Source organism: Hippopotamus amphibius, chromosome 8, assembly GCF_030028045.1.
Source record: "Hippopotamus amphibius kiboko isolate mHipAmp2 chromosome 8, mHipAmp2.hap2, whole genome shotgun sequence".
NCBI lineage: Eukaryota > Metazoa > Chordata > Mammalia > Artiodactyla > Hippopotamidae > Hippopotamus > Hippopotamus amphibius.
The window spans coordinates 16961234-16976269 of record NC_080193.1 but is presented as its reverse complement, the minus strand read 5'-3'; the positions used below and the strand labels follow the sequence as shown (position 1 = coordinate 16976269).

The 15036-nt window shown below is 51.1% G+C and overlaps 1 protein-coding gene across 1 annotated transcript; it reads right to left on the bottom strand.

The window, feature by feature from the left end:
- Window positions 1-281: 281 nt before the first annotated feature.
- Window positions 282-12342, bottom strand: HSPB8 (heat shock protein family B (small) member 8). Its single transcript, XM_057747210.1, has 3 exons — window positions 11494-12342; window positions 5608-5671; window positions 282-1291 (listed from the first exon to the last, which is right to left on the bottom strand). The coding sequence occupies exons 1-3, from the start codon at window positions 11858-11860 to the stop codon at window positions 1132-1134; spliced, it is 591 nt and encodes a 196-aa protein (XP_057603193.1). The 5' UTR covers window positions 11861-12342; the 3' UTR covers window positions 282-1131.
- Window positions 12343-15036: the final 2694 nt, after the last annotated feature.

Here is a 15036-nt window from a genome sequence, read left to right as displayed (position 1 = left end):
AGCTGCTGCAGCCATCTTGCAGACATGAGGATAGTACGTGTAGTCTTGTCAGAGATGGCAGAGGAAAATCATAGAAAGACTCCAGGTTCTTGCTGGCATAACAGCTGAAAAAGTAACTCTGAAATCACTCACATCTAAACTTCTGGTAAAGTTAGATATTTATGTCATTTAAACCACTATGCATTGGGCATTATTATTTGCAGCCACAAGATCCCTACTGATGTTGCATATCTAAGTGGTACAGCATTTAGTTCCCATCAAAACAACACACAAGGCTAAGAACATCAGCTCCTTTATTATTATTATTATTTACTGTTATTTCCCCCTAAACAACAGCACAATTCAAATAACAATGACACACATGTCCCACCCATATACGCAACACCACTAGTCTGCCTGCCAGGCAGTCTGGCCTTCGCTTGGTTCCTGGTAGAGCTGTCTGGAGACAGCCCCCTCTGTAAAAATCCCGACTTGGACATAGGAGACACAAGAAAGGGGGGACTTTAGCCAGAGAATAAACTAAGGGGCTTCCAGAGTCCTCAGGGAGTGTCAGCTTGGGAACATGCTATAAATGCCTGGGCGAAGGGCAGAAGGCACTGTCTGTTTTCATGTGGCTGTTGGATAAATCCCACGTGGGGATGTAAGACCTGTCTATAACCCTTTGTAAACCAGGGCTGCAGAAACACAGTGGGATGAGCTATTGGGCTCTGTCCACCAAACCATGGGGCAGGCATGGACATTGGGAGCCCAGAATGGGAATCTGGGTGATTGGGAGGTCCCCAGAGAAAAGCATCTCTTGCATTAGCTGCAAGGTAAGATACAATGTGAAATGTTATGTCCCCTTTTCTTTGTTTAGCAACTGTAGAATGTGCAACATTTCCATCACAATAGAAAAGGTAAAGAAAGAAAAACTCCCAGCATCTTGGCCTAATGCAACAGAGCACCACCTGCCAACTGTGCGGTCTTGCAGAAAAAACCTACTACTACACTATCCAGGGAATCTGGTCAATCCACCCCGACCCCCAACATTTCAGTCGCACTAAATCTATGAGTTCAGCTAAAGCAATGCATCCTGGAATCAGAGAAGCCCAGGGGTTGGGGAGGAAACAAGGAAGGGCCAAGATTGGGGGCTCAGGTACAAGTGACTTCCTGGCTGTCTTGGGGAAGCTCGTTGTTGAAACTGCTCTCTCCAAATGGTGAGTAAGGGGGAACCTGAGGGGCTTCGATGATCAGCAGGCCTTCTGGGGAAAGCGAGGCAAATACTGTCGCAGGGTCCACCTCTGCAGGAAGCCTAGGAGAAACACATGATTCATGTAATATTTTTAATACACCCAAACATTCTTTTATTCATTTGAAGGAAAATATTTTTGATATATCCTAGGGGGGTTATTATTTTGATGATAATGCCACCAGGCAAGTTCCATGACTATCCCCAATTTACAGAGGAGACAATCGAGGTCAGAGAGGTGAACTGATTTGCCCAAGGTCACACAGCTGGCAAGCGGCAGATGGGAATAGAATTGGAATCCTGGTCTCCAAACTCAGAGTAGCTGATTATGATACTCCTTTGTCTCTCCAGGCACCAGACTTTTGAAAAAAGGTCCATGGTGGGGAAAGCCAGAAGGTTCAGTCACCATAGATCACGGGTCCAGGCTAGCTCTGCCTATTGTAAATGCAGGGGTCTTGATGAAAGACCCAGGAAGTAAGGTGAGCCCATTCTGATCACGGGCCGGACCCTTCCTGGAGGGGTTGGGGAGCTTTTTTGCTGTGAACAGCCACCTGTAGCCACATGAACTGCCTCTACCAAGAAGACTCCTGCCAAACTGGAGCCACGGAGATTACCAAAGGGCCTGCAGGGAAGGATGGAAGAGAAAGGGAACCGGGGCAGTTTGCCAAGACAAACTTCTGAAGCAGAGACAAGGCCAAGAGTCTGAACGTCCCTCTCTGCGCTGCTGGGAATGGGTGGACTCCGTTTAACCCTTTGCACACCAATCCGTAGGGCACCTGGGACTATATGAGGGCAGCCATGGTCCACAAGCATGGCGTTTGCAGGCAGGCAGGCCTGAATTCAGATTCGGCCTCCTCCTGACTGTGGGACCTTGGGCTCGTGACCACGCCGCTCTGAACTTATTTCCTTATAGGAAGAGGGGGTTATGAATAGCATCTGTCTCAGGGTGGTGTGAGAATTATGTGGGATGATGAAAGCAAGGGGCTTAGCACAGGGCCTGGCATACAGGAAGTGCTCAGTCAGCCTCGGCTCCCACGTTGCTACTGAAGGCATCTGCCGTACAAGTGGGCACCGTCACAGCTGTGACTATTTTAGCACAATCATTGACTCGTGAAACGTCAGAGCCCAGAAGGATCTCGACTGTTCAGGACAATGCTCTCATATTACACACAGGGAAACTGAGGCACTGAGATGGGAAGAGACTTGTTCAAGGGTCCTCACCAGGTGACCTCTGTGTTGAACCCACTTGGTGGGAGAACTATTCCTCCTCAATCCTCTTACAGTCCTTTTGTTTACATCTAAGTGAAGGTCTCAGCTCCGTGTTAACATGCCTTTAATACCTTAGGCTCTATCTCTTGCTATTTTCTCTCTTTTAACAAAGAAAGAGCTAATCTATGACTTAGGCCCTCAGGCAGGCAACACTATCGAGTTAGAATTTAACCACATTTTGCTTTCGTTTCATTTATTTTACAGTTGCCTTCTTTGGTGAATGTTTGCCTGATGAGAACTCAACCTCACCAAAAGCAAGTTGATTGAAAGGGAAAAAAAAAGTCATGAGCAAATAATAGTATGGGAATGTAAACATAGAAAGCAAAAAATAGTTAAAGATGATTTGTGAACGACTCATTTGGTCTCCCCTAACCAAGTAGGAAGGTCATGGGCTTTGAGAGTGGAGAGACCTGTGTTCAAGTCCCAGACCTGCTCGTTATGGCTGTGTGACCTTAGCTGAGTTCCATCATCCTCTAAGCCTCGGTTTTCTCATCCACAAGATGCACTTAATACCTACTCTATAGGATCCTTTTAAAGATGAAATAAAATCAAACCTTTTAATATGGCTTTTGATACAGCACAGGGGTCAGTAAGTGGCAGATGAGATACCCGGGAAGATACGGAGCAAAGACACTAAGTCTGCTTTTGTTCTGGGCATCCTCCCTTGATGACTTCCTGTGTCCCCTGGCCTCTCACTCCAGTTGGGTGTGGAAAAGATCCCATCTCCAGGCTTTGCCCTGCACCCAACCTGATTGGCAGATTCCAAGACCTCTCCCTCTCTCCCTCATCCAGTCAAAACGGGGTCTTTCACATGGGGATGGGTGTGTTGGGAAGGAGTCCTAGTTGTGGGGCAAGGCAAACTGCTGGAGCATCCTGTCTGGGAGGAAATCTCCGAGGATCTCAGCCTGGCTGAAGGAGCTTCCCTGTCCTCTATTGACCGGAGCTTTTCCTGGGAGAGGCAACGAGACCTCTGAGATGGGACCAGGGCCGTCCCACTAATTGGTGTCTGAAGTCTGGGCAGAGCCAGGAGGTCCCAGGAGTCCCAGCTGCTCTTGTGTGATTCCAGCCTTGTGGAGTCTTTAGTAAGATTAGTTCCCATGGGCTGGGCACTGAGTCCGTACACATCCTCTCATTCCCTATCCTGAGGGAAGGAGGGATACGGGACGGAAGCTCAGGGCAGTTCAGCACGTCACTCCAAGTCATCCACTCAATCATAAAGCCAGACTCCCTACACCCAGAGGCGAGATTCAAAATATTTAATGATTGGCACAACTGGACATCGACCAACCAGAATGGATGGATCTGTGCCGTAGTGATGGAGGAGGGTCCTGGGGTTCCTTTAGTTGCTGGAATGCAGGGAGGTTTGGAGGGTCCAGGGACAGGGTCAGGATGGCTGGTTGACTAAGGAGAGCTTCTGGGGGGCTCCTGGCCATGGTTAGTCCAACGTTGTAACAACCAGCCCAGCTCCGCTGCCGAGCCCCAGCTGAATAGCAGCCCTGCCTCCAGCAGCTTTAGGCATTTCTATCTGGTCAAGTAACTCCCAGCAAGCTGTTTTTCCAGGGGCCTCAGAGACGGCGAGATCCACAAAAACGGCTATCTTTTAGAGATGACTTCTTTCTGGCTCAGTCCCTTTCACAGCTTTGCTCTGCCTGTGACTCCATCCTGAGACCTTATTTCAGCCTCTTAAAAGAAACATCGGCCCCCTCCCTCCCTCCCCCTCTTCCCCATCTCTCCTCTCTCAGCAACGTTTGATCTGGCTGCAGTACTAGGGAAAGGTGTGGGTCTTGGGGATGGCAGGAGAGCCAGGGAACGCAGAGAAAAACAGTTTGGTGTTTGCCTTATCAGGGAGTGTCTGCAGGCTTTCAAGTACTCCAGAGGCGCCGGGTGGGTTAGGAACGGGCATGTGGTGGGAGAGACAGGACTGCAGGATCCTAAAGCTGAAAGCAGCCTCAGAATTTGGCTTGTGCAAACTCTCCAGACACAGGACATCTTTGCCAGGGCGAGGGGAGGAGTTAAGATTCAATAATAACAATAATAGTAATAACAAATCGCTATTTATGGGGACCTGCTGTGCGCCCATCACAGTGTGTGAGCTCCTTTCTTTTTCAGCTGGTAACTCAGCAAGGCTGGGATCCGCATCCATCCCTTTTGCTGGTAAGGAAAGGGCATTCCTCGCTCAAGGAATGAACACTAGGAACTCAGAATTCCGGGGTCTGTTTGAGGGTGTTCTAAATGCTAATTTTAAGGACCTTGCATATGTCCTTTTACCCCTGGGAGATTTCGTTTCCCTATAACACAAGGAGGGTAATGTCTCTTTTCCCCACTGCATACTTTTGCTGCAAAAGTGAAATGGGACTGGGAACAGACTTTGGAGCCAGAAGTGCACATAGTAGAAGGATGCTGATTGGGGGGAGACGTGTCTGTGAAGCACCCGGCCATCAGCGCCTCACTGTGAGTCTCTTCTCCCTGCAAGTGTTGCCATCAGGGCCTCAGTGTGGCTTTGACTCATTGGCTCAGCCTGGTTGTCTTCCTGCTGCTCGCATAATGCCCCAGCCTCAGCCCTTCTCACTCCCCTCGGCAAAACTTTGTCCCAATCTCTCAGCCTGAAAACCCCTCTGGGTAGTGAGCAGTGATGACAGCAGGACACCTTCCAGCCTAATTCTTATAGATGCTCTAGGGAAGGCACACGTTCTGCTGGCCACGGGAGACTTAGAGCAAGCAGCCTTCCAAAGATTCTATTGGGGAATTTGGGGCATCATATCGCATGGGTGGGTGCGTGCCCCAATTTTCGTGGAATTGTGGACAAGTCATTTTTCCTCTCCTATTCTCGGATTCTTCATCTACAAAATGGGATTGTTAATCCCATCTCACAGGGCACTGAGCAGATGAGATGGGACAACATGTGCCCCCCTTTCTGGGAACTTATTGCAGGTTTGCTATGATACCTTCTCCCCTTCAGGTGTGAGGGTTCAAGTCCCTGCCTCGGGGGGGGGGGGGGGGAGAGTATCTTGAGGGAGAGATACCCAAGAGGGAGAGACCCCAGATCTGAGGTCCCAGGCACCCCCACCCGACTCCAATCCTACCCTGAAGTACAGCTGCAGGTTACTTACTGGATTTTCTTTGTGAAGTTCTTGGAAACGATGCCACCTTCTTGCTGCTTCTCTTCGTGGTTACCTGGAAAGGAAAGGAAGCCATGTGTGAGCAGCTATGTCCCTTGGGCATCATCCAGGACTCAGGCTTGGATGCAAAACCTGCCCTGGGGTCGCTGTGTGGCTCTGGGCTTGGTCTAGAGGCTCCAGTTGTCTGAGCCTCTGGTCCCTTATCTGCTAAGTGGACCCACTTGATACCACCTCCCAGGCTGTTGTGAAGATTCAGGGAGACAGTGGGCAGGCCAGGAGGCCTTGACCGTGATTTGTAGACGATTATTCGTTAGGCTTGGGAAATCACGGAGGCTACCTCCTGTCTTCCAAGATGTTGCACAGCAACTTCTGAGCCTCGCGTCTCCCCCTCTCTCCTAACCAGCCAGGAGACCCCTGAGGCCAACCTCGCATAAGGGGTGAGTGGAAAAAAGTGGAGCTAGTTTGCCCCCCAGCTGGCTTTATAACACACAGAGCCCTTTCCCAGATCTGAGGACGGGCTTCTTTTTCCCTCAGTTACCAGTGTGAAAACTGAGGCCCAGGGATGGGTCCAAGGTCACCCAGCAAGTGCGTGGCAGCCCCAGCCTCAGAACCAACTCTCGGAATCAAAGCCAAGGGCTGGGGTCCGATGCCCCTCTGCCTGTTCCAGCTTCCAGTTAGTTCTTTGAGCCCCATTACCTGCACTGAGTCCTGAAAGAACTGCCTGGAAATCATGCTTCAACCTGCTTAAAAAAACACCCAAAGGGGGCTTTCCCTAAGAAATGACACATTAGTCACCATGGCTGTGAAATCCCACCTGCCGCTCCTCCTCCAGGCTGGCAGGCGAGGACTCTTTTTTTTTTATTTCCTTAGAATGGAAAAATATGAAATGACAAGAAGGCTTAGGCGCAAACTGGTTATCATCTGCAATTTATGTGACAAATCCTGAGCCCATGGGCCCCTCCCCACTCTTTTTTTTCTTTTTTTTTAAATGGAGAGAGTGTCTCTAATTTCTCTTTAAACAAATCAGATCAGTGCCGGGCAGAGCCATCAGGCTCCTATTATCACTCACTCCTCATTTGTGGGGCCACATTCCGGGGCCAAGAACCCCCATTTACCCAGGTACACCCTTCTCAGGGGATTTGGAATCTAGAGTGTAAACAACCTGGTGTAAGATAGTGTCTTACTGCAGTCTAGATGTTAAGCTGATAATTTATGTGATTACATTATTCATTACTTTTTACCTGTATTATTCACTATTCCTTTATTAATAACTTTTTCTGATTACAAGATAACACATGTATATGTTTGAAAATGTAGAAAGGAAAAAAAAAATCAAAACCCTCCATAATTCCATCACCCCAAGAAACCATGTTTTTGTGTATGTTCCAGACTTTTCTATGTTACTTAGAAATGCATAATTATATAGTATAGATGTATATCACCTGTTTTATCAAATGAGATCATATTGTATGTTATACCCGAAACTTGTTTTTCTCTCTTGCTGACCGTTATAATTATTTTTCCATATTACGGCAAATAGTCACCGACAGTATGACTTTTAGTGGCTGCAGGGAGATACAGGTTCATTTAGCCAATCTCTGGCTTTGGGGGGCCAAGAGCATTTCTGACATTGGAAAGAACCTCTTTGCACTGAACACTGTGGTAGCTAGATGTTCACACCTGGCCTGATGGCTTTCTAGATAAATTCCAAGTTCTAGAATTTCGAAGCCTTGCTCTATACGTTGCTAAATTTCCCTTAGGAAAGGCTGCATCAGTATAAATATACCCCTTCTGCCTCCGCTGCGCAGGAGGGGTACATTTATAGGAACTCGTTTTTCAACAGGAGTGTCTGGCTAACCAGAACATACTCTTCTGCCAACGTGTTGCCACTTGGAGTTCGGAGAGTTTATGCTGAACTGCCAAGTCCATGACCATCAGCTGCCCAGCTCTGATACACGCCCATGGCCAAAGGAACACTGTCTGTTGCCTGGTCCCCTCCCCAAAGCCTGGGCCCCTGGAGACCTGCTTTCCCTGGGGACAGGCCAGTGCCTCTGACTCAGCGCTTTTGCACACTTGGTGTCCTGGCAACAATAAACGATGGCAATGATGGTAAGAATAATAATAGCAGACTCTTACATTGCACTTCCTTGGTGTCCGCCACTCTTTTAAGCACCTTACCGATAGCAAGTCTAATTTTTCACAAAAACCTTAGAAAGCAGGTACTTTTATTGTTACCATTTTGTGGATGGGGAAATGGAAGTTCAGAGAGGTTAAGTGATGTGCCCAAGGTCACACAGCTTGGAAGTGCCGGGGCAAAGACTCAAAGGCAGGGATGTGAGTTGGGGGTTGGAGTCCCTGCTCTGACATTTCCTAGCACACCTCTCCTCTTCTCTTAATGGTGGTGACAACTTCCTAATTGCTTGGTTACTGAGAGGAGCCAAAGAGAATGAGTCATAGAACTGCTTTGAAAATTGTAAACGTACCATGTGGAGGTGAATGCTTGTGGCTTATTCTGACATTTGGGGAAAGAACTGATGCTCAGAAGTGAAACCTCCTTGTCCATGCTCTGAAAACAGGATGCTGGGGTTGCTGGGGAGGATCTCTAAGCAAAGGCATCTCCGTAAAGGGGGGTTTGGGGGAAGGGGTTAAGCTGGGTGAAAGAGGGTGTTGCTAGGAGGCCACTATTTGCATGTTATTTGAATATCTATTTAATGGGGGCAGCTTGAGGATTACGGCTGATTTTTTCCATTTCTTTTTTTGCTTTCCTAGCTACATTTGTTAACAAAGAAAGTAATTATTACGAAAAAACTAACTAAATAAATAAGAGCTCATCTGGAGAGCAGGGGAAGCCAGAGGCCCCTCACAGCCACCAAGAGATGTGGGTGCCAAGAAGCGGCGTCAGCACTTTGGGGAAAGCCATTGGCCCAGCTGAAGAAAGAAGGTGCTGTTTCCAGGGGAGGCAGAGGCCCTGGGATTAAGGAGTGGGGGTGGAATACAGCCTTGGGGCTTTCCAGTCCCTCCCTCCGCCAGGGCCTGGCCCAGTGGCCCCTGAAGGGAACGTTTCTTTGCTGGTGGCCCCGGGGTGGGGGAGGGGTGTGTGTGAGGGATGCTGGAAATCATCTAGTGTAGCATTTTCCAAACACTTCCCTGGACCTAGACATGCATATGTGGTCACATAAGACAGGACCACCTCTCAGAGATTCATAAACTACATTAGCAAATTCAAGGCTCTGATAAGTCCTGTAGTGAGGAGACCTGTTTGTAATTTTGTTTCATCTGGTACCTTCTGAAATCCTGGACCCCACCGCCCTCCATTTATCAGATGCCTAGTGATCTCTTAAAATACACCATTTGGCAAATACTGATCTAGTCCAACTCCTCATAAGATCAGGGTAAAGCTGAGGCCCAAGAGGTGGTAGGATTTGCCTCAGGGCACTCAATTAGAAGCAGATTTAGCCATCTTGGCTAGGAACTGTCTAAGCAGGGGTGGCTTTGAATTTCAGACCCTTCCTTGGAGAAGGAGGTGATCTCAGGTGACTTACCCTCTCTGGGCCTCAGTTTCCTCATCTGTAAACTGGGTGTAATAAATCTACACAAATTTCCTTGAAAGTCCACATGAGGAACCAGTGAGCCAACATATGTCTACATTTAGCACAGCGCCCTGCAGGAAGAGCTTGAGGAAGAATGGTTGTGTCACTAAGTAACGTAGAATGGGAGACTGATCTGAATTCCCACATCCCTTGAAAGTTGCTTTTTAAATGGAGCCCCTGATATTGATTTGATTTTTAAAATCTGTTATGTGAGTCTCTGTATTCTTGGGGGATTTGGATTCTATCAAGCCGAGGTTGCTAAGTGCACAGCTGTAAGGCATTTTCAGCCTAAAAAGGCCTTGTCTGTTTTTGTCTTATTTAAGCCCCTAATGACCCCATTTTACAGATGAGGACATTGAGGCTCTATGACTCCCTCGAAGCCTCTGCATTAGTAAGGTACTTAGCTGGGACCTCAGCCTGGAGGTGCCAGACCCCACCTAGAAAGGAGGATGGAGGAAAAAGCCCCCCAGGCTGGACAGAAGTCTCCTGGAGAGGCCACAGGGCATGGGAGACCCTCCACCCTGGGGTGGAAGCCTCTGGAACTCTAATTAAAACAAGGACAGGAGGAGCGGTAATAATAATCACCTTGTTTGCAGAGTGCCAGGCAGACACTATTATTAGCTCCATTTTACAGACACCCTGCATTTATTATCAGAGATCGTCTGTGCATATTTAATCTCCCCTACAGCCTTACAGGATTGATCCCCATTCTACAGATGGGAAAACCAAGGCTCAGAGCAATAAAAAGACTTTCTTGGCCATATCCATCCAGAGGGTGAAGAGCGGGGGTGGGATTTGAACCCAGGTCTCAAAGAAGATCTAGCATGTACGTAGGTATGTATTGTGGCCTTACCATGTGCCCAGCATTTTAATAACATCAATACCAATACCAATACCAATACCGATCCCTTGTGTGCTAGGCACTATGTACACACTTTACATGCGTCATCTCGTTTAAGGCAACAATCCTTAGACCGTGTAGCAATTTGAACCCCAACCTCCAGATAAGGAAACAAAGCACAGAGAAGTGGTTTCAGATGTCTGGCTCTGCAGCCAACTTGGAAAGCCCTGGCCGCCCCCCTCCGCCCGCACAAGGCCCCGGCCTGCCTCCTGGCCTACCACACCCTCCGCAGCCTCTGATGTTTATAATTCTGCCCTGGGGAGCCTTTGAAACTCCCCCTGAAGGCTGCTCTGCTGGGGCTAGTCCCTACCCAGCCTGTTCGCAACGGCTTTTATGGATCTTCGGGCTGGTAGAGCCTGCCAGGGACATGCTCTTTAATGGAGCATTAATTGGGAGGGAAGGGACGGAACGCTTTTCCCCTGCTGCCCTGCTTTGCAGGGACTGAGTGTCCGTCTCCTCTATCCTTTTCCCCAAACATGCCCTCTCCCAGGCTGGGATGTGGGCAGGCCCAGACACTGCCTGCTGCTGACTCACGGCACGACCTTGGACGAGGGCCCGCCTGGGCCTCAGCCTCCTCAGCTGCAAAATGGGACTAGCCACCTCCGCTTCTTGGGGCTGCAGTGAGGGTTATCAGAGAACAGGAATATAAAAGCTGTAGCCCTTGGCACCTGGTAGGTGCTGAGCCAATTGTCAATTCGCTTCTGGCCTCCCAATTCCCAGACAGCCGGGTTTTGAATCCTTGGTGGCCTTGGGTGGGTTACTTTAACCTCTCTGTGCCTCAGTTTCCTCACCTGTAAAAAGAGGAGACAGACAGGCCCCGCGCCTCCTGCTTCTGTTCACTGAGATGCTACAGGTAAAGTGCTGAGCTCAGTGCCTGGGAGACCATAAGTGCTCAGCCGAGGTTACCATGTCATATCACGATGCTTATGCCTCTGTTTCCTCATCCAGGACAAGGGGAGACATTTCTCTTCGGACCTGAACTAGTTGCTGACACTGTCATTACACAGCATCAAGCACCCCCATCTGGACTGTGTCCTGATGCCTGGGTGCACCCCACTTCTTTGGCTTTTTACTCCTATATCTGTTAAACGTAGTCTTTATACTAAATTCTCTCTGTTGAAACATGCAACGTGGTTTCTGTCTCCCTGTTGGCTGGCTGATGCTGCACCCAAAGGCCCCAAGAGCTCTCAGGTTAACATTTCTCCTGGGAGCCAGAAGAGGAGAGCTTTTCTGTAAAGAGAACTTCTATGGGCTGCATTCCTGAGCCCTGAAGTCACCTGTGTCATGCTGCCACAGCGTCCCCTCTAAGGGAGCTGTTCTCTTGGCTCTCCCGGGCTGAGGCCTACACCCCCTCCCCGGGTTCTCTCCTTCCTGCCCTCCACTCACCAGACACCTCCACGTATCCGTCCTTGGTCTTTACCATCAGCTCCTCCGGCTTAAAGCTGTGCACGTTGACACACACTTTCCAGGGCTCCCCGGGGAAGGGTGGGGGGCTCCTGCCCTCGGCGGGCACCCCAAATCTGGCCACGGAGGAGGGCCCCCGGGGCACCATGCCCGACCTCAGGGTCCCCGGCCAGGCGGAGGAGAGTCGAGGCAGGGCCCAATCGGGCCAAGAGGCAGTCAAGTCGTCGGGGAAGGGGTCCATGCCAAAGCCATCATCCAGCAGACGGGAGGACAGGGACGAGTCCCGAAAGGGGTCCCGGCGCCGGCGGCTCGTGTAATGGCAGGGGAAGGGCATCTGACCATCAGCCATGGCGGCTGCTGAGCTGGAGGGGAAACAGAGGCTCAGAGAGAGGGAGCCACCTGCCCAAGGTCACACAGCAAGCTGATGTGCGTGCACTGGCCTTCCAAGCTTATTCTTCAGCTTCAGAAAATGCCGAACTATCCACTGCCAAGGATGGAGGCACACAGCAGGCTGGGGTCCCAGCCCCCAGAGACACTCCAGCCACCAAAGGCGACCCCTGGCTCGTCCAGCAGAATTCTCAAGGACCCCTCTCCACACAGCCTCACCGGAGATCAGCCAGCCACTGTCCGCCCAGGCCGTCCAGGCTCTCAGCCAGAGCCTCTAAGGAGAGCCGGGAGCTTAATAAACCCGGGACGCAGGCCCAGAAACTTCTCCTTGCTTCTCCTGGGCTGGGTGCCTTCTATTTATTGCTGCTGGGGGCGGGAGGCGGGTTCTGCGAGCGCCTCCTGTCACGGGAGTATTCGGAGGTGATGAACCAGCCCCAGAGAATCCGCTGAGGGGACAGCTGGGCTCCCAGGGGTCTGGGCGGGGCCTTTGCGGCCAAGTTCTGCCAGCCTCTCTGGACTCTCCTCCCCCAGCTCGGCTCAGCTCCGCCCTCCCTCCCGCTCCCGCCCCCGGAGCCCGCCCGCCACTAGCAGGGCACTGAGGCCTGGCTATTAATAACCCTAGCCTGGCTGAGGGCTCAGGTCACCCTCTGGAAATACCTTCCCCCAAGCCTGCGGCATCCTGCCTCTCTCGTGGGGACCCGCAGAAGGGAAGGAGAGAGACGGGAGCCTAGTGGATTTGCAGCCAGGTGGCCCTGGGTTGCAATCACCCCTTCCAAGCCTCCAGCATCCTCAAGCTCTCAGAGCTTGCCTTCTGTGCCCTCTGAGGGGAGTAACATTCTTCCCCAAGTGGCTCCAAGCTGTCAGCTTTCCCACCTGTAAAATGGATATAATAGCAGCTTCCTCACAATGTGTCATGGGGTCATCCTCCTTAAGCCTCTAGCAAACCATCACTTTTATATTTTCAGTGTTCATTCTTAATTACATAACACTTGCTACATGCCAGGCCCTCTTCTAAATGCTTCACAAACAGTAACTCCTCCATCCTCTCCAACAATCCCATGAGGTAAGGGTACCACGATGATCCCCATTTTACAGATGAGGAAACTGCCATAGGGAGTATTATCCAATGGTAGCTGCTATTATGATGATAACAGTTAATAATAAGAATTATCCAAAGGTGCTGTGTTCAGGCAGAGTGTCCGGTCTGGAATTCTAACCCCAGAGAGGACCTGTTTTCTCGAATTCCCTGCCCCTCCCATGTAGCTCAGAGAATGAATTTGTCAATTGTCTTTTGACCTCCAGTCCCCTGGGGCTTGGATTTGTCTTTGATCTGTCCCCAGCAGGTGTGCAGTTCGGGGCGTGCCGTGCTCCTGCTCTGGGCTTAGGGTCTGGGCCCTGCCTTCCTCGTGGGGTGGGGTGGGGGTATTAAGGAATTCAGTGAGTCATCAGTTGAGACATCGGTTTGGTTATTAAGTAGGGCGCACATGAGACAGTTTGCTAAAAATAATAGTATAGAGGATGACAACATCCCCAGCGTTTACTGTCCCCTGCGTACCTGCCACGGCGGTGAGCACTTGCAGACGTCATGGCCCTAAACCCTCACAACGCTGTCACCAGGCCCCTTCTGCAGCTGAGGAGACGGAGGTGCAGAGCATGGCCTGTGCCCACTGCTGGGGGGCAGCCGGCCTGGGTGGGACCCTTCAGGTCTGTGCTGACCTGACCAGCACAGACACCGCTGCCTTCCTCCCGGGGCTGAGAGGGAGAGGCAGACGCGCTCCCACCCCGAGCGACTGGGGTGAGGTCATCATACTGGAAGCTTCGGGCTGACATCACGCTGGGCACGGAGGCCTCAGCTCTCTCCGTAATTACAGCGGGCGCGGCTGGCTGGGTGTGGCGCCAGGATGCAGAGAATCGCTGCTGCCCGACACAGAAGAACGCGGGCCCTGCCCACCCCCTGGGCGGGGGCTGGGGGAGCTTTCCGAGCAGGGGTGGGGATGGGGGTGGCTTGGTCCTAAGAGAGTGAGTCTGTGTGTGGATTGGAGGGGGTGGAGGGGTGCGTGTGTGCTTCTGTGCAGATGGGTCTGTGTTTACGCTTTACTTGCGGGCGAGTCTGCTGGTGGGTGTGTTCTAGAAGACGCTGCTTCTCCTTCCTCCCAGTCCTCCCTTCTGCCAAGCCTGGGGATGGGGGTGGGAACACATGCTCGGTGACCTCACTTACCTTCTCATTTCAAGGGTGATTGCAGCATCCAGGCCCGCAGGAGGGAAGGGACGCTGTGCAGCTAGAAAATAGCAACGGCAGTCATTAGCATTTCTCTGGCACTGTCCATGTGCCGGGTTCCGTTCTAAGCGCTTTACATGTATGCGTATTAACTCAGCTAATCCTCCCTACAACCCCATGAGGAAGGGACCTTTATTATCCCCATGGAACAGATGGGGAAACTGAGGCACAGCGAGAGGATGTATCTTCCTCGTGTCCACACACCCAGCGAAGTGACAGAGTGGGATTTGAACCTCAGAAGTCTGGCTCCTGACCCCTGTGCTGTACTGCCTCTTGTAATCGTGGTCACTGCTCACATTTATTGAGCGCTGACTGTGTACCAGGCCCTGTGCCCAGCACTTTCATTCATCATCTCATTGAATCCCCATGGTTCAGAGAGGTGAAGCCACCTGCCCTAGGCCACACAGATGGCTGAGGATTGGAACTCGAGCCAGTGGGATGTGGGAGCACACGGTAACCACAAGAGTGGGACAACATTGCCCAGGCCTTATCTGGCAATCCTCCTACATGCCTGCCATCCTGTTCCTCCTTGGACGCGTGCTGTGTTTCTGGGTCAGGCGAGCTTTCTGTTTTGGGAAGCTGAGCAGGCAGGCAGCTGCTGGTCCTGCTGACGGGCCACCTGAAGAGGAGTCAGCGAACACATGTGGAAAGTGGTCAGTAGGCCCCTGCGGGCTGTCAGCAGGCAGGTGACAATAGGGGGTCAGCTTCGGGAGAGGCTAGGGAGGAGAAGGGGTTTCCAGGCTGGCTTTTAGGGAAGGAAAGACCCTGGTGGGGCTGGGGAGGGGCAATGTTAGACACCAGGTCCCGGAACAAGGGTTCTCTTGCTGGCCGTCCTCTTGGAGCTTTCACACGGGAAGGGC